The sequence below is a fragment of the Staurois parvus genome, unplaced genomic scaffold, assembly GCF_062004578.1.
Source record: "Staurois parvus isolate SC_StPar_1 unplaced genomic scaffold, SC_StPar_1.0 ptg000779l, whole genome shotgun sequence".
NCBI classification, from domain to species: domain Eukaryota; kingdom Metazoa; phylum Chordata; class Amphibia; order Anura; family Ranidae; genus Staurois; species Staurois parvus.
This window is the reverse complement of record NW_028318575.1, coordinates 3,683,138-3,708,602: the sequence shown is the minus strand read 5'-3', so window position 1 is coordinate 3,708,602 and position 25,465 is coordinate 3,683,138. Positions and strand designations below refer to the sequence as shown.

The following is a 25,465-nucleotide window of genomic DNA, read 5'->3' as shown; positions in this document are numbered from 1 at the left end:
TCTAATGCCTTCTTGTAGTAATTTCAAATATTATAAATCTATAAAATATATGTATACTTTCTTGTATTATACACACTCTTACCAAGTGTCAGTGTACATACCGTGGCATGATTTGGACTCCAACATTTGTTCCGGGCAGAGATGTTGGTTTTCCAGTTCTTGAATAATTACTGCCCTTGAGCGCACCTTAACTCCACCAAATCCAAGATCCTGACCATTGACACAGGTCAGTTGGCACAAACTCCACTCCGACCAGTCATTCAAATAGCAGTCCCCTACAAGGTGAAAATATAATGTTATAGTCCTACAGCAAGTGGTCTAATCACTGTAAACCTTTTAGAAAGTTGTCCTCTTGTGACTTTTTGGTAGGATTTCTTCACAAGACACAGATGCCGAAATTAGGTGCCTGTAGTCACTAGAAAAAATTAATAATAGCGCCTATGGTCAAAATTATATAACTTACTAATAGTGTACCAGCTGCAAAAAATCACCATATATAAAGTGTACCAATAAATAAATAATTTGCGCTAGTAAATGTAGTCATTAGGTGACAGTCTCTAGATCTGGCTGTTGTTGTCAAGATTGGTTGCTTATCTTTTATCAAAGGGGCAGCCTTATGCTGGCCATAGATGGGTAGAATTTCAACCAAAAATTCTGGGATAAGAAGGTTCTTTGAAAGTTTGCTTGTATCTCTAATCATCAGTGGGTCAAATCAATGTTCGCTTTTGACCGCAGTGACGAGAAAATTTAAAGAAGCAGGACGGAAAATTTTTCCAAAATGTATGAATTACTAACTGGTGGTTTTTGTTCACTAAAGTCCATTAATTCCAAAATCAAATGTTAAAAGCAAACAAAATCTTTCGAGTGATTTTCGAATGTTCAGCCCTGTACTTGCACAAGCGCATCATCCAGGTAGGATCCAGCTCCAACATCCATGTGCATGTCATCATACAAGTCCACAGTAATGGTGCTGAACCCTTTCAAAGTAGCAATTTTCTACTTATAAACCAAAGCAATCAACTGAAAACCGTGAACTGCCAACACATCCTGTAAAAAACAGTCTGCGGCAAGTCCAACACTTGTAAAACTTTATTAATCAAGGACAGCTGCACAAAACCCCACCTAGAACTTCTTAGAGAAGTAGCTTGTCCTCCTATGATACAAATGTTACAAGTGTTGGACTTCACAATGTGCCACTGGCTGTTTTTTTTTTGAAGATTTTTTAGCACAGTACAGAAAAGTTAGAATCTTTTTTTTTCTGTATACACTTTTCTGTTCTAGTGACCCCCCCTTTCCCATCATTTCGTGTCCTGGTGCCACTGAGAACGCGGTGGAGGAAAATCTCCCCGACAGAGTCGCAGATGTAATTGAAAGCCAGCAGGGATTCTAAGCCCCATCTACTGTATTCAACTAAACGAAAAAATAATTCTGTCTGACATTCAGCTCTATTCTGATTGGTCTCTATGAGAAATACACACACTGTCCACCTAGAGGAGCTCTATACATACCTGGGCATGGTACGATACAGGACTCTTCCAGTACAATGTTCTTATCACCATTGACAATAAGGTCAATGTCTCCACAAAACTCCTCATCCACCATTTTTCCTGAGTCTTCTGTAGTGCCATCATAAACCACACAGGACATATTCCTGAACCGGGTGCCTTCACCACACTGGGCGTCCTGTTGAAGACAGAAAGGTTTTATATTATATAATTTACAGTTTTATATCTATATTCCCTGTTCCTCGCCATCTTGGATGTGATGTCAGCAGAACCAGCAGATTCACAGTTGTCACTCAAGTGACACTCTATAGCAGGGGTGTCAAACTGGCGGCCATCCAGCTGTTGCCAAACTACAAATCCCATCATGCCTCTGCCTTTGGGAGTCATGCTTGTGACTGTCAATCTTGCAATGCCTTATGGGACTTGTAGTTTGGCTTTTTTGTAGCTTCTGGGGGAGGAGCAAAGGAGAATACTATTTTTAAACAAAGGACTAGTTTACTGTTCTGTTCAGACTTTAGGGGGGCTGGACTGTGGTCAGTGAGAGTAAAAATAGTATTTTTATACTACTGTATAAAGCTCTATAGTATTGGTCTCCAAACTGAGGCCAGTGGGCCAGATGCTGCCCTTTGCATGCCTTTATCAGGTCCTTGGGAATTCCTATCACAGATATGAGGTGCTATTCCTCCCACTGATATGGACGAAGGAGCACTATTCTTTCCACTGATACCAATGATGGGGCACTATTCCTCCAACTGATACCAATGATGGGGCACTATTCCTCCAACTGATACCAATGATGGGACACTATTCCTCCCACTGATACCAATGATGGGGCACTATTCCTCCCACTGATACCAATGATGGGGCACTATTCCTCCCACTGATACCAATGATGGGGCACTATTCCTCCCACTATTACCAATGATGGGGCACTATTCCTCCCACTGACACCAATGATGGGGCACTATTCCTCCCACTGATACCAATGATGGGGCACTATTCCTCCCACTGACACCAATGATGGGGCACTATTCCTCCCACTGACACCAATGATGGGGCACTATTCCTCCCACTGACACCAATGATGGGGCACTATTCCTCCCACTAACACCAATGATGGGGGACTATTCCTTACACTGACATGAATGATGGAGAATTATTACTTCCACTGAAACCAATGACAGGACCCTATTCCTCCCACTGATACCAATGATGGAGCACTATTCCTCCCACTGATACCAATGATGGGGCACTATTCCTCCCACTGATACCAATGATGGGGCACTATTCCTCCCACGGATACCAAAGATGGGGCACTTTTCCTCCCCACTATTACCAATGATGGGGCACTATTCCTCCCACTGACACCAATGATGGGGGACTATTCCTTCCACTGACACCAATGATGGGGGACTATTTCTTCCACTGACAGCAGCATTGAGGCACTATCCCTCCCACTGACACCAATGATGGGGCCTTATTCCTCCACCAATGAAAAGGCATTATTCCTATCACTAATACCCGTTCTGGGTATTCCTCATTCTACTGAACACAGGCGCTATGTAATTATTTTTACTCCCACTGACCATAGTCCAGCCCCCCTTAAGTCTGAACAGAACAGTTAACTGGTCCTTTTTTTAGAAATCGTATTTTCCTTTGCTTCTCCCTCAGAAGCTACATAAAGGTTATGTAGGGAGGAAAGGGGAGGGGCAGAGGAGCTGAGCCAGCACATAGCATAATTAGCCACTCCCAGAAAAGTACATGGATGTGACATACAAGGAGGGAAGGGTTTGTGTTATGGAATTAACTCTTCCTGGAGTGGTCAGAATTTTAAGCAAATTTAAAAGTACATTGCAAGCGAACAAAAATGGTTTATGAAAAGGAAAACCATTTGAAACACCCAATTCTTCTTTTCATTTATCTAAAAATGATGAAGTTGGTCACCCAAACCAGCAGCTGAACATCACTGACTTCTTATTGACAACATATCAAATCCAGATTTGAAATCACTGCCCCAAGTCTGCATGAACAGACCTTATATATTCACAAGCCCTGATGAAGGGGCAGGGGCGGACTGACAACTCATGGGGCCCCCGGGCAATAGGGGATCATGGGGCCCCTGTGTCCTTGACCAAACTCAAAAAAGCCTATGAAAAAGGTACCAGGGGCATCTCATGGGGCCCCCTACTGACCCCGGGCCCGAGTTTCCAAATGGTCAGTCCGCCCCTGTGAAGGGGGCATTGTGTGACACCCCCCCCCCCCCAAAAAACCCATTAGCTCTCATACCCAATTAATGTTTGGAATAAAACCTTACTTTGGAATATATTATTCACTGTGGCCCTTTAATTTCAGATTTAAATATTCACATTGCAAATCTATTGTGACAGTTCCATGGTGCAAGGATGCTACTGTCCCACCAAAAAAGATACCCCACATGGGCATCAGCAACACAGTATTAACCTCTTGAGCACCAGAAGGTTTTACCCTTTTCATGACCAGACCATTTTTTTGCTATTCAGCACTGTGCTACTTTAACTTGCTCAGTCATGAAACCCTGTACCCAATTGAAATTTATATAATTTTTTTTCACATAGATAGAGCTTTTTTTTGGTGGTATTGGATCACCACTGGGTTTTTTTTATTATATAAAAAAAAAAAAGACTGAAAATGTTGGAAAAAAAAAAAACCCTATATTTTCTACTTTCTGTTATAAAACATATCCAATATAACAAAAATCGAATTTCTTCAGAAATGTAGGCCAAAATGTATTCTGCTACTTGTCCTTGGTAAAAAAAATCCCAATAAGTGTATATTAATTGGTTTGTGTGAAAGTTATAGGTTCAAAAAACTATGGGCTATATACTGGAAACTACACAGCTATAGACTACATGGCGGTGATCAATGACTTATGGGGGTTTATTTACTAAAGCTGGAGAGTCCAAAATCAGACTCCCTTCTGCATAGAAACCAATCAGCTTCTAACCTCAGCTTGTTCAATGAAGCTTTGGCAATGAAACCTGGAAGCTGATTGGTTTCTATGCAGAAGGGAGTCTGATTTTGGACTCTCCAGCTTTAGTAAATAAACCCCATGGTGTCACTGTGATAGTGTGGCGGGCAATCTGGCGCTAAAAAACATTGACTGGGAGGGACACAAACTGACTAACTGACATTGAAATCATTAGTGACACTAATAAAGTTTTCAGTGATAATACTGTGCACTGTACTAATGACACTGGCTGCGGACGGGAAATCAAGGGGTTACCTGCATGCCTAACAAGTGTTTTGTGTGTGCTGTGTGCCACTGTTACTTACTGATCTGGCTGTTTTTCCTCCCTGCTTTTCAGGAAGAAGAAACAGCCAGATCGCTGTTCTCTGTACAAAGAGTTCTGTGTGCTTGTAAACACAGAACTAGGTGTGTGATTGGACACAGCCGATCAGCAGGTTTCAGCTAAAATCATTGGCTGAAAGCAAGCCGGCAATGTACATGTATGTTGCCGAGCCTGCACCTGCTGACTGGTACTGCACAGATTAATGCATGATCTCTGTCTGTAGTCCAAGAACTGACACTACCTGTGAAGAAACTATATATCCCACAATCCCTGTGTCTCTCAGTCAAGTGTTATGTAGGTGAAAGCTACATAATATCTGGATCTGACACAGACACAAACAGGTAGAGCAATGAAAGGAAGAGATGTGTTTAATCTCATTAGCATGCCCACATTTGTAACGCAACACAGAGGAAATGGAAAGGTAAGGATTGGATGCTGCATGACCAAGAACAAGAAGTTGCCTGACCCTTTGGCGAACAGGGACACGCTAGGTGAATGAATATATGGACATAGGGGAATTGATCAGCTATGACACTACAAACTGCAGCAGCAACTCGTGAGCTAGCAAAGGACAAAGGGAATATAACTACACTAATACCTAGTGAAACCAAACAAACACATTTGAAAGTGTACAATGCCTTAAAGTAGGGGTAGGCAGCCTTAACCACTTGAGCTCCTGAGGATTTACCCCCCTTAATGACCACGCCTCTTTTTGCTACTCGGCGCTGCACTAATTCAACTGATAATTGCGCAGTCATGGAATGCTGCACCCAAACGAAATTTACGTCCTTTTTTTCATACAAATAGAGCTTTCTTTCGGTGTAATTTGATCACCTGTGCGCTTTTTATTTTTCACGCTATAAACAAAAAAAGGCCAAAAATTTTGAAGAAAAACAATATTTTTTACTTTCAGCTATAAAAAATACATAGTAAACTCAAAGTTGGTTATAAATTTAGGCCAAAATGTGTTCTGCTACATGTTTTTGGTAAAAAAAATCCCAATAAGTGTATATTGATTGCTTTGTGTGGAAGTTATAGCGTCTACAAACTATGGTATAGATACTGCAATTTACGCCATTTTACTGCTATACAGCGCTGCGCTAGTTTAACGGACAATTGCGCGGTCATGCAATACGGTACATAAATGAAATTTACATCCATTTTTTCCCACAAATTGAGCTTTCTTTCGGTGGTATTTGATCGCCTGTGCGATTTTTATTTTTTGCGCTATAAAAAAAAAGGCTGACAATTTTGAGGAAAAAAAACAATATTTTGGACTTTTTGCTATAAAACATGTCCAGTAAAAAAAAATGCAAAAATCAAATTTAGTCATAAATTTCTGCCAAAATGCATTCTGCGACATGTCTTTGCTAAAAAAAAACCCAATAGGTGTAAATGAATTGGTTTACGTGAAAGTTATAGCGTTTACAAATGGCGGGAAAGATACTGGGATTTTTAATTTTTATTTATACTAATAATGGCGCCGATCAGCAACTTTTGGCGGCAATCAGCGACATATGGCAGTGACCAGCGACTTATGGCAGGACTGCGGGACTGCAGAGGACATTTTGACACTGGGGGGGGGGGAACTGACTTGGGGTCACTGACATCCCCAGTGACACCAATACAGTGATCAGTGAAAAAAAACCACTGAAACTGTACTAATGTGTAAACAATGCAGCCCTGCTCTGTGTCAGCGATCACCGTCAAACCGGCCGTGACCCGGCGGCTGACACCCGCTGCTGACACCCGCGGGACAGGTAGGGTGGGCACGCGCCCCCTACCTGTTTTGAAGGCAGCCGTTTTAAAACGTGCTTTTGCCTACGAGTGCCGCCCTGCAGCCGTTTATATGCAGTGGCTGGGCGGCAAAGATCACAGGGCACAGTGTTGCTTCCTCACAAGTGATTTAAACCTCTAATTGCCGTACTACCGTGTCACAATCGCGTGCATTGCACGGCAATCATGGGTTCAAATCAGGTGATGAGGAGGCAACATATCACCTCCTTACCACCTGTCAAATGTACTGGGATCACTTTGCAGAGGAGCAGCAGTGCCTACTGCACCTGTGAATGAGCCTTTAGTTGTAATCGGCAGCGGCACCCTAAGGGCTTATTCACATGCAAAGTTGGGGGGTGGTAAAAACCTGTGGTTGGATCACGGTTTTACCATCCCTAATCCCTACCCCCCTTAGCTGAGGCAGCAGCCAAAAGGTGTACACTTTCCGCAGCAGGAGTTACACCCCCTGTTGCTTTTGGGCCTGTCAATCGAGACTCATTCAAGAACATGGGGCCACTCTGCCCCACAACTGAGGGGTCCAAGGGGTTAAAGCAGGTGGTGAGAAAGCAACACACTGCTGCCTGTTTAACCCCTTGTTTGCTGTATTGCACAAGGTTGCAGAGTGGCCTCATTCACTTTAATTGGTCATGCTTGGCAGGTGCTACACCCACCAACCATGACAGGGCGTAGGAGCAGAACTACAGAGGAGGCATCGGCACTATGTGGCTCTGGCTCCCTACTACATCTCCAGCTTTACAAGTAGTCCCTCTGCATTGCACTCTGTTTGATGCTCTGGAATGGTGTGTCAGCGAGCCCTGACCGTGATCTACCAGTCACCTGGCCAAGATCTACTGGTAGATCACGGTCTACTGGTTGCTGACCCCCGCCTTAAGTCCTCATGCACACTTGACGTTTTGATAACGCTGGTAACATTAGCTTTGTAAAGTCACATTAAAAACGTGAATTTTTCATCTTTTTTAAGCATTTTTGCATTAGCGTTTAGCGGGTTTTTGTCGTGATTAGCTGCGTTTTCCCGCGTTTGCGGTTTTTAGCACCGGTTTGTGGTGTTTTGCTAAGATTTTCAGCATTAGAGCATTTTTACAGCTAAAAAAACTCCTCTAGAAACCCACTAGTTTTTTTGGGGGGGGGTTTTCCAGCCAAAAAATGCCCCTGCCAAAAAAACATTGATTACAGTCTATGTGTGCATGGACACATAGGAGAACATGTGAAAAAAAAACACTGAAACTGTACTAATGTGTAAACAATGCAGCCCTGCTCTGTGTCAGCGATCACCGTCAATCGCGGGGAAACGCATGTGTCCATGCATCTATGTGTGCATGGACACATAGGAGAACATGCTGGGGGGTTTAATAAAAATAATACAGTGCAAATAATACAAATAATCACAACTGTGACAAATTATATGCGAGAGTCCAAAGAAAAAAGTTTGAGTAAATAATAATTTTTTCACCTTTTTTGGGACATTGGACTCTAATTTGGGACTTTTTCTTTGGACTTTCACATATAATTTGTCACAGTTGTGATTATTTGTACTATTTGCGCTGTTTTATTTTTATTATTATTTTTTGATGTCAATCCTTGAACAGCAGCATTTAATGTTTCACTTATTTCCTTTCCGCAAGTTTGATACATATTTTATGCTGGGGAGTTTACTGGCTGTAGAACAAAATGTCAAACGCCAAAACCAGCCGCTGTAAAAACGTCCCGTGTGCGTGAGGACTAAAGGTTCCAGCATCCTCAATTCTCTACCCTAAGCAATTCTGAAATTGGTGACAGGGTCTCTTTAACCACTTGCCGTCGGGCTGCTGTTTAGAAACGGCAGGACGATGGCACTCCAGGGGCGGGTTGCCGTTCATAAACGGCACCCGCTTTTTCAAGCTGTGCGTGCTCCCTGGGAGCGAGCAGCACTGCGATCCCGTGCCCGCTGTGTCTGGAGGACACAGCAGAACACCGATCCTTAGACCGGACCTCTGTGTGAGGTCCCGATCATGTGATCACTGATTGGCCAGAGTTGTAAGCAAGATGTCACTTCTGACATCATTGCTTACTACGTGTGTAATCTGTGAAATCTGCTTGTGCACGCCCCCTGGGAGCACGAAGCACAGCGATCCAGTGCCCACTGTGTCCTCCGGACACAGTGGAACACCGATCGTTGGACGGGACCTCTGTACGAGGTCCCGATCATGTGATTGCTGATTGGTCAATCAGCAATCACATGCAGAGTAGTAAGCAAGACGTCACTTGTGCAGGGGTGGACTGACCATTTGGAAACTCGGGCACTGCCCGAGGGCCTGGGGTCAGTAGGGGGACCCATGAGATGCCCCTGGTACCTTTTTCATAGGCTTTTTTGAGTTTGGGCAAGGACACAGGGGCCCCATGATCCCCTATTGCCCGTGGGGTCAGTAGGGGGCCCCATGAGATGCCCCTGGTTCCTTTTTCATAGGCTTTTTTGAGTTTGGGAAAGGACACAGGGGCCCCATGATCCCCTGTTGCCCGGGGGCCCCATGAGTTGTCAGTTCGCCCCTGCACTTGTGACATCATTGCTTACTACGTGTGAAATCTGTGAATGATCACAGAGGTCACATGGTACAAGGCTAGTCACAACAGCCTTGTACCATGTGACAAGCTGTGACCAATCACAGCTCTCACAGTATTTCTCAATGGCTGCAAGAATGCAGACAGAGAAGGATAAATGATTGCTTTTATATCCTTTATGGGTGTAAAAGCAATCATTGTAAAAAAAAAAAAAAATCTTCATCACCCCCACAAGTAGTACAGTGTCACCATGGTGACACTGTACTGCTAGGGTGACAGTATTAAAAAAAACAAAAAAAAACAAATAATAATATAAAAAAATAAAATAAAAATGTAAAAAAATTTTTGAAAAATTATAATTTTTGGTTATAAACTAATTTGGGTTATTTTTTTTTACTAAAAAGATAACTGAATACATTTTGGCCAAGATTTATGAAGAAAGATTATTTTTTCGCAAAATTTTATAAGAAAAATATTTTGTTTCCAAATTTTTGGACTTTTTCATTTATATTGCAAAAAAATAAAAATCCCAGTGGTGAATAAATACCACCAAAATAAAGTTTTATCTGACTCAAAAAAATGCTAAAAAATTCATATGGGTACAGTGTTGCATGACCGCGCAATTGTCATTCAAAGTGTGATAGCGCTGAAAGCTGAAAATTGGCCTGGACAGGAAGGGGGTAAAAGTGTCCGGACAGGAAGTGGTTAAGATTATAGCCTTCCTCCTAAGCAATGCTAACAGACATTTTGCAGTGTGCAGCACCTTGGTCGATTTTATTTTTTAGCACTCGTCTGTCATTTATTGAGCATAATACGATGAAATAACCCAGTACAGATGTATTTGTGGCGAGGAGCCTGTGGGATTTCACGTGCCATTTCCAGATTGGATTACAATGTAACGCACGCCGGCAGACGGGGAAAATGCTTTTACCTGCAAATCTGCTAAGCAACGACTCATGTCTGTTATTCCAGAATCTAGAGGGAACGCGATAATCACATGATTGCTGATGATAGATCTTACCGCCGATTAGAGGGGTTTGCATTTTATTGGAGAGTTAGGTTACCTTACCGGATATACATTATTCTTCATTGTGCTCTGCAGGTAAATGGAGCGCTGTGATTGCAATCAGGCTGTGTGGGCTACAAATACATGGGATATATGTGAAGATATCGGAGTTGATCCGAATAATAACTGTGGAGTGGGGCATTCGATAAAAGTTGGGTATATTTTCTTATTAATGGCCAACTATATACGAGATACGAGAGTCTCTTCAATTTGAATTCAAGTCAAATGTTTGCTCGTCTAAAAACAGTCTATCACAGTTGAACACAGGGGCGGACTGACCATTTGGAAACTCGGGCACTGCCCGAGGGCCCGGGGTCAGTAGGGGGCCCAATGAGATGCCCCTAGTACCTTTTTCATAGGCTTTTTTGAGTTTGGGCAAGAACACAGGGGCCCCATGATCCCCTATTGCCCGGGGGCCCTATGAGTTGTCAGTCCGCCCCTGGTTGAACATCAGCATGGGGGTTGAGTCGAAGAGCTGAAACATTTTTAGCTTTTTTGCTTCTGAACAGACAATCTTTCAGCATTTCCATTTTTCCACCTAAAAGTGTTTGTAAACCCTCTGAAATGAAAAATGAACAAAGCATACCTCTCTTGTGTGTGTACTTGACTCAATCCAAAGTGCTTGTATAATTTCTGCCTGCTCTAATTCCTCTGCAATTTTCATTTGTCACCTCTGACAGTCTAGGCCAGGGGTCTCCAAACTTTCTAAACAATGGGCCAGTTTACTGTCCCTAAGACTTTAGGGGGGGCCGGACTGTGGCCATTGAGAGTAGAAAAGGTCCTGATATCAGTTGGAAAAAACAATGCCCAATTTTAGGTGTCATTGGAAGGGATTGTGCCTCATCATTGGTGTCATTGGGCCCAGGGGCGGACTGACAACTCATGGGGCCCCCGGACAATAGGGGATCATGGGGCCCCTGTGTCCTTGACCACACTCAAAGCACACTTAAGAAAGGTAACAGGGGCATTTCATGGGGCCCCCTACTGACCCAGGCCCTCGGGCAGTGCCCGAATATTCAAATGGTCAGTCCGCCCCTGATTGGGCCCCATTGTTAGCATCACTGGGAGAAATTGGGCCACATCGTTGTTGACAATGAGAGGAATTGTTTACTTTGTTGGTGTCATTGGCAGGAATTGTGTCTCTTCATTGGTGTCAGTGGGGGGAATTATACCCCATTGGTGGTATCAATGGACGAAATAGTGCCCCAAGGGCTGGATAAAAGCAAGCAAAGGGCCACATATGGCCCTGGGCTGCAGTTTGGAGAGCACTGGTCTAGGTCGAAACCAAGCCATCCCAAGGGACAACCCTCCCCACAGCACATAGCAGGTGATTGACAGTCTCAACTGTGCATGTTTCTCTATGAGACTGTGTAATTGGGGGTGTGTCCATTCCCTACACTCAGGTCTCATATTACACTCAGCTGTATTTATTTTACTTACAACACGTTCACTATGCTAACTGAAAATTCCCATCCAAAGTAGACATGCTCTGCTTCTTTAGTAATTGAACACTACAATGCTTCTTCTACAATAAATAATTTTACCTTCTTTCCCACAAACATCTTAAGATGTGCATGCTGAGCTTGGTGTACAGTCTTGGCATCTGTCAAATTTTGGGATGAATGAATGAACTACATGCATGAGACTGAATTATGTCACTCTGGCCAGGCCAGCCAAGATGGCCAGAGAGTCGATGTCAGGGGAAAGGTTAGGTAAAGCACAACCATTGGTTAGCACTACAACCAGGACTTTTTTTCAGCGGAAACTCAGAGGAACGCAGTTCCGGCACCTCCATCGCTGACTGTATGTAATGCAAGGGGTACTCTAGGATCTATTGTTGCTGAATGCTGGGGGATCTATTGTCATTGAAGGGGATATATTTTTGTGTGGTGGTCTATTGTTGCTGGGGAGCTCTATTGTTGCTGGTGGAAAATCTACTGTTGATGGGGATCAATTGTTGCTGGAAGGGATCTACTGTTTAGGGAGGGGTCTATTGCTGCTGGAGAGTCTATTGATTCTGGCTGTTGGGGGATCTGTTGTAGCTGCTGGGGGTCTATTGTTGCTGGGATGGTATTTTTTTGGGGGGGGTCCATCGTTGCTGAAGGAATCTGTTGTTGCTGGGGGAGGGGGGTCTATTGTTGCTGGGATGGTATTTTGTTTTGGGGGTCCATTGTTGCTGAAGGAATCTGTTTTTGCTGGGGTAGGGGGGGTCAATTGTTTCTGGCTGCAGGGGATCAATTTTTCTGCTTTTCTTGTTATCAATAACAAATTTAATACAAATTATTCAGCACCACAAAATAATACTTGGCCCTGTATTCTCTAAAAGGAGCCATGCTGGGAGGCGAGTAGGGGGATGGAAACAAAAAGGGACTCAGAAGGGGGGAGTTCCTGCATCTATTTTTTGAAAAAAAAAAGCCCTGACTATGACGCATAATTTACTATTCAGTCCTTTTTAGCCAATCACATTCCCACATATAGCCAAAAATGGTTAAAAGACTGATATTCTACTGTAATAGAGTTTTTCTTTCTAGAATCCTTGCTAGAGATTTATATTGAACAGCCCTTTTTTCTGACAGGTAGGGATCTATTTATAAAAAAAGTGCTTCAAGCATTCACACAACCCTCATGAATAATCCACCTAATTTGCCTAATATGTTTGTTTCCTCTAATCGTCAGCTCCATCTAGTGGCCATAATGCAGTATTTTCCTGATTGAGGTATTTCAGGAAAATGCCACATTATGGCCACTAGATGAAGATGACGATCATAGGAAATAAATGCATTAGGCACATTATGGAGGTTATCCAAGACAGCTATCCAAATGCTGGAGGTAGGGATAACGAATGTACTCTACTTAATTATTGGCTTTGAGCAGAGTTGCACGCTACACGGTTTATGCATGACTACAAAGAAATATTTCAGAAATGCCATACCTCCACAGCACACTGGGACCAGCGTCCATACTGCCATCGGTAACATGGCTTCACCGGGCAAGGCTTGGACTGCTCCATCTGAGAAGGACAAGGGCGCCCATCTCCCTGAGAAGTCTGGATCACAGTTCTCTTTCGCATCATCTTCCCTGCAATGCAAATATCTTCATTATTATCATTCTGGAAGAATAACTTGAAAATGATGTATATAGTTCAATAATTAAAAGGGGATTTATGAAAAAAGTCCATATATTCTGTTACACATTCATTGTTGTTTGTTTGCCTTTAAAAAATGTTGTCCCTTCTTCACTCCATAGCTAGGGGACGCTCTATGTAGTTAGTCCCATTCTTCTTCTTCCTCATGCTTTGGTCTCCATTGATCACATGTGCTGTAGTCTGCTTGTCTAGCCTATAGTCTATAGCAGTGGTCTCCAAACTGCCGCCTGAGGGTCAGATGTGGCCCTTTGCTTCATTTTATCCGGCCCTTGGGGCATTATTCCCCTCACTGTCAGCAACAGTGGGGCATAGTTTCTGCCACTGACACCAACAATGGGGCCCTGTTCCTCCCACCAACACCAATGATGGGGCACTATTCCTCCCACTGATACCAATGATGGGGGACTATTCCTCCAACTGACACCAATGATGGGGCACTATTCCTCCTACTGATACCAATGATGGGGCACTATTCCTCCCACTGATACCAATGATGGGGCACTATTCCTCCCACTGACACCAATGATGGGACACCATTCCTCCCACTGACACCAATGATGGGACACCATTCCTCCCACTGACATGAATGATGGGGTACTATTCCTCCCACTGATACCAATGGTGGGGCACTATTCCTACCGCTGACAACAATAATGAGGCACTATTCCTCCCACTGACACCAATGATAGGGCACTATTCCTACTGCTGACACCAATAATGAGGCACTATTCCTACTGCTGATACCAATGATAGGGTACTATTCCTCCCACTGACACCAATAATGAGGCACTATTCCTACCGCTGATACCAATGATGGAGCACTATTCCTCCCACTGACACCAATGACAGGGCACTATTCCTACCGCTGATACCAATGATGGGAGTCTATTCCTCCCATTGACCCCAATGAAGGGACACTATTCCTCCCACTGACACCAATGATGGGGCACTATTCCTCCCACTGATACCAATGATGGGGCACTATTCCTCCCACTGATACCAATGATGGGGCACTATTCCTCCCACTGATACCAATGAAGGGGCACTGTTCCTCCCACTGCCACCAATGATGGGGCACTATTCCTCCCACTGACACCAATAATGAGGCAACTATTCCTACCGCTGATACCAATGATGGGGTACTATTCCTCCCACTGACACCAATGATGGGACACTATTCCTCCCACTGACACCAATGATGGGGCACTATTCCTCCCACTGATACCAATGATGGGGCACTATTCCTCCCACTGATACCAATGATGGGGCACTATTCCTCCCACTGATACCAATGATGGGGCACTGTTCCTCCCACTGCCACCAATGATGGGGCACTATTCCTCCCACTGATACCAATGATGGGGCACTATTCCTCCCACTGACACCAATGATGGGGCACTATTCCTCCCACTGATACCAATAGTGTGATATTATTCCTCCCACTGCCACCAGTCATGGGGCATTTTTTACTGCCACTGCCACTAGAACTTTTTCTACTGCTGCTGGCCACAGTCTGGCCCCCCTAAAGACTGAAAGACTTGTTTAGAAAGTTTGGAGACCCCTGGTCTATAGTCTAGACTATGATTTTGTTCATCTGTGAAGATCTGCACAAGTTTTCTATGAAAGCTTTTTATAATCTGCAAAATGTCATTGCATCAAGTCACTGTCTACCAAGCTACTAGACTGTAAGTTAAAGCCATCTCACCAGAACTGGATCAGTTACAGAGCACACTTCCAGAGCTTAGATTGCTGAAGCAAAACACCATACATTATAATCAGCCCATATGGCAGGTCCCTATGTGAGTTTTTGAAAAATGGTAAACCATGGAGGCCCTATATTGTTGAGGTCCTCGCAACAGTCATCTTCTAGAAATAATTGAAACTCTCATTGTAAGTACCTCTGCTCTTTCCTATCAGTGTTTTATTGCAAAGAAAAGAATTCAGCTATGCTTAGAGAGCCACTCAAAGTCGGGGACTCCATGATCCACAGGAACGAAGGGGCGCAGGCATGCCAGGTGCTCATCCAGAGCAGTGTGTTCCCCAACCAGCCAACATGACACAACAGTAAAGAACAGCTTGTTCTTACATGCCTTTGCCAAGAAACCGGGCCCCTGGACACATTGTGCCCTGCCCACCAGGGCAAAACATGACAAAGGGGGTGGTTTCTTGGTGGAGACATGTAGGCTGAAGCCGTTTTTTACTGTTGTGTCATGTTGGCTGGTTGGGGGAGCGCCGCCTTCTTTCAGTAAAAAGAACTCGGCTCCCATACAAGACATGATGTAACAGTTCTTGTTGGTGACTAGGGAAGAGAGAAATTGAGGTTTTCCAATTCCCAAAATTTTAGCAAAAATTGCTTTGGCAATTTTGGAGTTAATGGGGAAGACAAAATGACGAAGTCTTGAAGGGTGCAATGGGGTTTAAATGGTGCTTAGGGTTTACAGAAGGTCTTTTCAACTCTCCTGGCTCTGTTATGTTACTTTTTTCCACAGAAAGAAAAAAAACTGTGAAAATAAAAATGAAAAGTTATGGACATATAAAAATGAAATACACAAAATATGAAAAAAAACCCCAACAAATATAAAAGAACAGTAAATGAAATAAAAAATGACCCTAAAAAAATCTTAATTACAGCAAAACTCCCTCAATGCCCTCTACGTAGAGAACAATTTTTAAAGTAAATTTTGCCCAAGCAGCACAATGAGTGGGATTGAGAATCTCTATTTTGGCAAAATTTTTCAATGAAATCAATTCATCTGAAAGACTCAGCTTATTAGTATTGGTGGCTAGAGCTGGGGCCCCTCTGACATCAGAGATGGTCTGATTGTTTGTTCAGATATTAGGACAGTATACCCAAACAATTGTTAGTCTGGTTACAATAAACTTTTTTAAGCATTTTTCTGGTTGATTTCTATCGGTTCCATTTCATGTTTCTTTTAAGTTTAAAATTAAAACAAGGGACTCCATGTATCATGTATAAAATGTTCTCTGTGTGAATGTGACAAACATCCACACAATCAGGACAAAAACTGATGTATTTTCTCTACTATGTGTATGTAGTTCCTATATTGTCAGAGTCACCTAGAGGTAATGTGTTTTTTCTCCCAAAAATGCCTCAGTCAGAAAACAAAAATGTATTGTGGTCAGTCACTAGATGGCACTGATGATATCGCATCGCAGTATGGCAATTTTCGTCCTGACCAGGGGCGGACTGACCATTTGGAAACTCGGGCACTGCCCGAGGGCCCGGGCCAGTAGGGGGCCCCATGAGATGCCCCTGGTACCTTTTTCATAGACTTTTTTGAGTTTGGGCAAGGACACATGGGCCCCATGATCCCCTATTGCCCGGGGGCCCCCCATGAGTTGTCAGTCCGCCCCTGGTCCTGACTGTGCAAACATAGACAACAAAGTGTCAGAGGCCCAGGTATGTAGGGCTTCACTTTCTGCACCCCCCCCCCAATTTTATGGGCTCCTTCACTGCTTCCTCCTTTTATTTCATCACCTTACTGCATATTGCCCCCTTTACTGACCCCTTTCATTTCCCCTTTAGTGCCCCTTTGAGGTCCCATTCAAACCTAAGCATTTTAAAATGTGAAGATTAAAGCTCTAAAACACTGGAGGAGGAAAAAAATCTATTATTCTCTAAGGAGATGGTTCACATTTTTGTAGCTCGAATCAGGTAGATTTTTGTGGTTTTTGTTCCACGGAAATGCATGAAAATGCTTGATTCGCGCATTTTTTTTGATGCGTGTTTTTGAGAGTTTTTCTGCTCAAATGCAATAATTAAATAAAAAGAAATAAAATAATTAATAATAAATGAAACACGTACATAAATATTAATAGTAATAAATAAATAGTTAATAATAATAAAAAATAGGAATACTAAATAAGATAAATAAAATAACCCTAACCGGAACCCCTAACTCCAATATTGACCCCTAACTCTAATCCTAACCCCTAACCCTAATCTCTAAACTAATGAAATAAATAAAAAATAAGTTAATTAATTAATGAATAAATAACCCCAACCATAACTCTTAACCCCTTACAAAAAAGTAAAAAATAAAAATAAATCAATTATAAATAAACGTGGATGAAAAAGCTGAAAAACATAGCAACAAATGATGAAACAGATATTTTTCTCTATTGGTGTATAAGAAAAAAATGGCAAAGCTCAAAATGCTTTAAGAACGCCAGAAAAAACTCTCAAAAACGTAATGGTCACTTGTAAACGCAGCCTTGTTATGTGCTGCTCTGTCAACCATTTTTTTGTCAACCAAAGCTCTGATAACATTGTGTGCTTTTAGAGATTCCTCTTATCAGCCCCCCCCCTTCTTTTAGGGCTTTCCCTTACTGCATCTTCTCTCCCCTTTAAATGCCATTTTGGGTATAACAGCGACCAATTCTTCTCAACCTTTTTTCCCAAGTGGAACCATTGAAATAATTTTCATGTCTCAGGGAACCTCTGCTAAAAATGACTACACTTATGGCTCTATGGAACATTGGCGTCAAGCTGTGGAATATTTCAAATTAAAGAATAGATAATATTAGATTTGCAGAGTATCGAACACCCATGGCAGATTTTTTAATACCTAGTCTTCCTTTGGTGATCCCCAAACTTGGTGTTCGGTGTAGAAGTGACCACTTATGTTGATGGTCACTGCTCAAGGAACCCCTAGCAACCCCAGGAAGAACTCTAAGGTTCTATGGAACCTTGAATGAGAATGAGGTTGACATAGACAAATATGCATAAGTCAATGCTCAAGGAAATTTCGAAATCAGCCCCAAGAGGAACCCTAAGTTCCATGGATCCTTAATTGAGAAAGGGTGACATGGACAATTATTCACAGTGCAGAGAGGTGGTGATATGAGGTCTACCATGGCAGGGGTACCAAAGCTTTCCAAATTCAGTTACTCCAGTAAATTTCAGTTTAAGATAAATCCCAACCTGCCAGTCCACAGGCTTGCGAGCATGCTGACCAAGGGGACCAATCAGAGAGCTGGCAATTTACAGGACATTCGACCACGCAGGAGATGTTCATCTGCCATGTCTTCTCCAGTCCCAACTGTAATGAAAGGTATAGGTTTTACCAAAGAGCAACCCAAGCCAAACAACCAAATACAGAAGTGGAACATGAATGTGTTACCTACCAAGAGCATTAGGAATTAGTACATAGAGGCAATATATGAATAGAAAACATTGAAAGAGAGAATGAGCCAAGACCTGGAAATTAGACATGTGTGATTTATTTTGTCATGATTTGAAATTCGGACAAAATTTTCATTATTGAGAAATTCGAATGTATCTGAATTTCCAAATCACAATACTAACGAATTTCAATGAATCCAAAATAAATTATAATGAAGCCAATTATCCAAATTTGATTTTAAAAAGGAATTATCTGCATTTGCAAATTAATTTGAATTTTAAAATGAATCCAAATTGGGAATGGAATCAAGGAGGGACTAGACCTGGCTAAGTCATTCTCCGAGATGAATGACATGAATGGAAACCGGAAATACAAGAAATAAAAGATTCAGAGGTAGATACAGGGCCGGGATAAGGAGTGGGCAGGAGAGATGGCTGCTCAGGGCGCAATGGTTTATTGTAGGGGTGGAGGCATCTTCCTTCTGTTACAAGGCTCACAGGAGGGACCAGTTTGGCATCTTTTCCCTGGGCGCTGGATGATCTTGTCCCGGAACTGGGTTGGTATATATAATTTTTTTAACCAATGATATTAACCTCCTCGGCGGTATGATTCTTTCCGATTTTTTGTGCTGAAAGCGGTACCATTTTTTTGCATGGAAATATGTAGTTTTTTATTGTAGGCTGTAATTTTTAGGAATAACTCACTGAAATCTGTACGAACAAGAGTCTAGTAAACATCCCCGGTAGGATAAAATTTGAAACACGAAATCATAAATTATAATTTAATAAATAATCATAAAAAATAATAATATAATAATAATACATTTAATTCAATAATTTAATCAAACCAAAAACACTGAAATTTGAAATACAGAGGCAAATTCGCACATCGCTGAGCAAAGTCGCAAAATCGTTTTCAGTGTCTGATGACGAATTTCCCCACGAATCATTATCACTCAATTCTGCAAGTGGTTCTGATTTACTATCACTGTTCTAAAACCGCTTTTGATGTGAAGGGACGCTTTTTGGACGCCATGGACTTTTCTAAGTTTCCAGGCAGAAAGAACAGTCAAAATGCAGGCAGGGCACAGGACAAAGCAGTAGGGACACAATATATGTGAAATGCATTGAAACAGCAATGACAGCAAAAATTACATTTTTTAAAAATTTCAAATTTCCCGCCGGCCGGCGCCCGTACGTCCCGACGGCCGGAGGAGATGGCCGGGGACGCTGCAGGGGACACATCGCGGGAGCGAAGAACAAGGTAAGTGCTGCAGGGACCCCCTGAGCAACGCCGCATAGTAAGCCCGAGTGTAGCTCGGGGTTACCGCTCTTGGTATAGAAATGTTACCCCGAGCTACACTCGGGAATACCGCTAAGGAGTTTAAAGGAGGGTAAGACAACACAAAGAGAATAAATGGTATAAACTGACTGAACGTCCGGTTTAAATGTCAGGCACAATCTAAGAAACACCTACCTCCTCACAGAACTTCAGGTCAACAGACTTGCCGTCGCTCCTCACACAATCCAACATTCGTGTTTTGATGCCATTTCCACAAACGGCCTTTTCGCTGAGCTGACACGTGCTCCAATCTGCAGGCAGCACACAATAGGTCTGTTAGTATGGAGCCAACTTGTTTCTTAAACAGTACAAAGATTTTCCACATATTACAAAGTGTCATTAAACCCAATACAAAAATCATATACACTGTGTGCACAATTATTAGGTAAGTGAGTTATTTGACCAAATCATCATTTTTCTGCATATTGTCCAACTCCAAGCTGTATACACCTAAATGCTTATTGGATTTAGGCCTATCAGGTGATGTGTATTTATGTAATGAGGGAGGCCACCCTATATCAAGGTGTGCAAAATTATGCAGCTTCTTTTTCTCAGGCAAAATGGGCCAAACAGGAGATTTAACTGAGTCTGAAAAGTCAAAAATTTAAAAAAGTATTTCAGAGAGATGCAGCACTCTTGAACTTGTTAAGATATTAGGGTGTGATTACAGAACCATCAAACGTTTTGTTTCAAATAGTCAACAGGGTCGCAAGAAACGTGTTGAGAAAAAAAGACCCCAAAAAATTGCCAAAGATTTGAGAAAGATCAAAGTTGAAGCTACCAGAAGCCCGTTATCCTCCAGTGTTGTCATATTCCAGAACTGCAACCTACCTGGAGTGCCCAGAAGTACAAGGTGTTCAGTGTTCGGAGACCAAGGTAAAGAAGGCTGGGCCAAGAAATATCTGAAGACAGATTTTTCAAGGGTTTTATGGACTGATGAGATGAGAGTGACTCTTGACGGATTAGATGGATGGGCCAGTGGCTGGATCAGTAAAGGGCACAGAGCTCCATTTTGACTCAGACGCCTGCAAGATGGAGGTGGGGTTCTGGTATGGGCTGGTATTATTAAAGTATTTACACCTTCATTGTCACATACCCAATGATGGGGTCCTGCATGGCCACAGGCTATTGCCTTTTTACGACCGTGATGTACTTTATTATACTTATGTACGAGGATGGTTGAGCAGTTGGCTTAGCTCTGAGAAAGGGGGTTCACCCCCCAAAACACGTCAGTTTGCCAATGTTGTGGTGCATCAGGTTGGGCCAAGTGAAATCTGCACTGGATTGTGATTTGGTGTAATACAACGCTCATGTATTTTCTACTTTTGTGAGTATGATTTTGGCTGTTTGTCTTTTATACAATAAACCTTTGACAATGCACTAGGTGCTTGCACCCTCCTGCATGCTTTTTTTACAATTTCTACTGGATTTCCCCGTCTGAGGAGGACTGCATTAACAAAGCTTACCAGAAGAGCTTTTTCGCACTCATTGCCGATGGTCCACCAAACATCAGGTGTATGAGCGCTGGAAGTGTTTGCATGTTACTGGAGATACTGCATATGCTTTCACCTTCATTTAAGGACACATGTCCCACTCCTCTATGTTTAGGTTCATGCTCTTGGTACTGCTTTGCTACAAAACTGAGTCATGCTTGGACACTAGTCTGAAGTTCCATGGTGTGTTCGTTCTATATACACGGCTCAAAAAAAAAAATTAAAAGAACACTTTTTAATCAGAGTATAGCATCAAGTCAATGAAACTCCTGGGATATTGATCTGGTCAGTTAAGTAGCAGAGGGGGTTGGTAATCAGTTTCTGCTGCTTTGGTGTTAATGAAATTAACAACAAGAGCACTAGATGGGCAACAATGAGACGACCACCAAAACAGGAATGGTTTTACAGGTGGAGGCCACTCATCTTTCCCTATTCATCTTTTCTGACTGTTTTTCACTAGTTTTGCATTTGGCTAGGGTCAGTGTCACTACTGGTAGCATGAGGCCATACCTGGACCCTACAGAGGTTGCACAGGCAGTCCAGCTCCTTCCTGGATGGCACATCAATACGTGCCATTGCCAGAAGGTTTGCTGTGTCTCCCAGCACAGTCCCAAGAGTATGGAGGAGATTCCAGGAGGCAGGCAGTTACTCTGGGAGGGCTGGACTGGGCAATTGAAGGTCCTGAACCCATCAGCAAGACTGGTGTCCATTCCTTTTTGCAAGGAGGAACAGGATGAGCACTGCCAGAGCCCTAAAAAATGACCTCCAGCAGGCCACTGGTGTGGATGTCTCTGACCAAACAATCAGAAACAGACTTCATGAGGGTGGCCTGAGGGCACGACGTCCTCCAGTGGGCCCTGTGCTCACTGCCTGGCACCATAGAGCTTGACTGGAATTTGCCATTGAACAGCAGAATTGGCAGGTCCACCACTGGCGCCCTCTGCTGTTCACAGATGAGAGCAGGTTCACCCTGAGCACATGTGACAGACATGAAAGGGTCTGGAGAAGCCGTGGAGAACATTATGCTGTCTGTAACATCATTCAGCATGACAGTTTTGGTGGTGGGTCAGTGATGGTCTGGGGAGGCATATCCATGGAGGGATGCACAGACCTCTACAGGCTAGACAATGACACCCTGACTGCCATTAGGATGAAATTCTTGGACCCATTGTCAGGCCCTACGCTGGTGCAGTGGGTCCTGGGCTCCTCCTGGTGCATGACAGTGCTCGGCCTCATGTGGGGGGAGTATGCAGGCAGTTCCTGGAGGATGAAGGAATTGATACCATTGAATTGCCCCCAACGCTCACCTGACCTAAATCCAATAGAACACCTCTGGCATATAATGTTTCGGTCCATCCGATGCCTCCAGGTTGCACCTCAGACTGTCCAGGAGCTCAGTGATGCCCTGGTCCAGATCTGGGAGGAAATCCCCCAGGACACCATCCATCATCTCATTAGGAGCATGCCCCGATGTTGTCAGGCATGCAAACAAGCACAAGGGGGCCATACAAACTACTGAGGACCATTCTGAGTTGCTGCAATGAAATTTCAGCAAAATGGACTAGCCTGCTGCATCATTTTTTCACTTTGATTTTCGGGGTGTCTTTGAATTCAGTCCTCTGTAGGTTGATAATTTTCATTTCCATCAAACGATGGGGCGTCCTTACGTTCCTAACACATTACCCCGTCCATGTCAGTATAGATAGCCAGCATAATATTTTTCCCTTTTGAGATCTGATGTGTTTTCAAAGTGTTCTTTTCATTTTTTTGAGCAGTGTATTTTGATACGGATTCCCAGCTGGTAGTTACAGCACCACCTTCAAGTGATTTCCAGAAATGTGTGCAATGAGAATATACCATTTGATGTGCCCCTAAATGGACACCAAGAAAATGATTTTCGTTAAGTTTTAAATTAAAATACTTGATAATAAATCGATCGGTCTATGGGTGTCATACCTGTGACATTGTACTCGTAATGGAAACAGTTCTTATTCAGTGTACACGGCTCGGTCTCTGCGGCAATATGACAAGCCTTGCCTTCCTCAGCCTGTCTGATGGGGACCGCTGACCGATCGCGTATGCCAGTTCCGTCACAAGGCTGGAAAACAAAAATCGGAATTGATGATGAATAACATTAAGCAAAATATTTCAAGGCAAAAAAAAAAAAATTTCCTGGGTGAGGCGGAAAGGCTTTTCCCATAATAAAAGCCGAGTCTGCAAACACACAATCCAGCATCAGACAAGCAAATTAAACAAACAACAACCTCAGACTCAAGCAGAGAATTAAACCGCTAAACATGTCATTATGGGGAAACACAGCGCCATTTGCATGATAATGAGCCTCTTTCAGACATAATGATGGTATTTAGGCAAGTTAGCAACTTAATTATAATATTTAAATGAGGGAAAAATGTTAATTTTTTTCTCCTGTTCTTTTTTTTGTAGTTCTTTGTGCTGTTTAAATGGGAACTACCATATCTTCCTGAAATATAAAAAAAAAAGAAAAATATAAAAATGGTTTTGGGTGGAGATGTAAGAGTAAAAGCATCTCTATAAATAAATAAAAACTATAATGCCTTTTTAGTGATCATAATCATATTATTATATACAGTATATTATGAGTTATTACTGTAATGTTTTAATTGTACTTAATTTTAAGTTCTGTATCATATTTATTTTACTGCATATATGAAAAATATTTAAAAAATACATTTCAAATATACTGTATGTCTTTAAAAATACAAATCTACATTTTTGGAATGCATTTACAAATATATGTAAAAATATATGTTAAAATTACTTTTTTATATGTTAAAAAAATCTGAAGAACATATTTAAAAGATTTGCATTTTTAAAGACATACAGTATATTTGAAATGTATTTTTAAAAATATTTTTCATATATTTTGTAATAAGAACGCATTTCAACATACAGTATATATATATATATATTAATTGGAATATATTGAATATGGCCAAAATTGTAGCATTTCAAATATATGTCACTATATTTGGGAAGAATATTTTTAAAATATATTTCAAATATATTTTTCTGCCATATGGGTGTGCACAATGAACGTAAAGCTTGGTTTGGATTTAAGATTGCAAGAGCATTTTAATAATAGTTTTATGGATACTTTTACGCAAACAAGGAGTACTATTGTTATTTTTTTCTTCTTTTTGAACTACATTTGTGATTTGTCAATGTGGTCAATGAAGTTACCCTGCAACCCCGCTAGTTTGTTTACAATTTGAAACAAGCTGGTGGGAAGCTGTCATTTAGTGTCAGTAAGGATACATTAGAGCATATACTGCAGGTAGAAGCACCAAGACCTGTCAGTTTTGCTTGCAGATGGGGGAGGTGAAGCAGCAGCAGCCATTGATCCATTGACGCCGAGTCTCGGGCAGTGTTCACAGAAGTGGTGAGCGCTGACCCCGCTCTTGTGTACGATCGACGTAAGGCATGGTTTGGTTTTAAAATTGTGAGTGCATTTTACTAAAAGTTGTATGGATATTTTTACACAAATGGAGAGCACTATGGATTTTTTTCTTTTTTTACTATATTTGTGATTTGCAAATTTGGTCAATGGCATCACCCTGCATCCCCGCTGGCTTGTTTACAGTTTGAAACAAGTTGGCGGGAAGCTGTCATTTATTGGCAGAAAGGATACAACAGAGCATATCCTGTAGGCAGGATCACCAAAACCTGTCAGTCTGGTTTGCAGATGAGGAAAGAAGAGCAGGGGCAGCTGCCAGTCCATTGACATTGAGTCTCAGACAGCAGCGATGAGCGGTGACAGCTGTCCCTGTTCTTGTGCACAATGAATGTAAAGCTTGGTTTGATTTTAAGATTGTGAGTGTATTTTAATAAAAGTTTTATGGATAGTTTTACATAAACAGGGAGTACTATGGGTTTTTTTTCTTCTTTTTGAACTATAATTGTGATTTGCCAATTTGGTCAATGACATCACCCTGCATCCCCGCTGGTTTGTTTACAATTTGAAACAAGCTGGTGGGAAGCTGTCATTTAGTGTCAGTAATGATACCACAGAGCATTTACTGTAGGCAGGATCCTACAGGCTGGTGGATGCCCAGGAGCCCAGATGCA

At 42.3% G+C, this 25,465-nt stretch overlaps 1 protein-coding gene across 1 annotated transcript in view; it reads right to left on the bottom strand.

Annotated features, from left to right (window-relative positions):
- The window catches only part of THSD7A (thrombospondin type 1 domain containing 7A), a 670,811-nt gene that overhangs the window by 18,830 nt on the left and 626,516 nt on the right, over positions 1–25,465 (bottom strand). Inside the window, exons 21-26 of the mRNA XM_089654586.1 lie at positions 23,315–23,456; positions 20,001–20,116; positions 18,323–18,440; positions 13,165–13,310; positions 1,509–1,683; positions 102–275 (exon numbers count right to left, since the gene is read on the bottom strand). Of these exons, the coding sequence (XP_089510712.1) occupies positions 102–275; positions 1,509–1,683; positions 13,165–13,310; positions 18,323–18,440; positions 20,001–20,116; positions 23,315–23,456 (871 nt within the window). The remainder of the gene's footprint in view (positions 1–101; positions 276–1,508; positions 1,684–13,164; positions 13,311–18,322; positions 18,441–20,000; positions 20,117–23,314; positions 23,457–25,465) is intronic.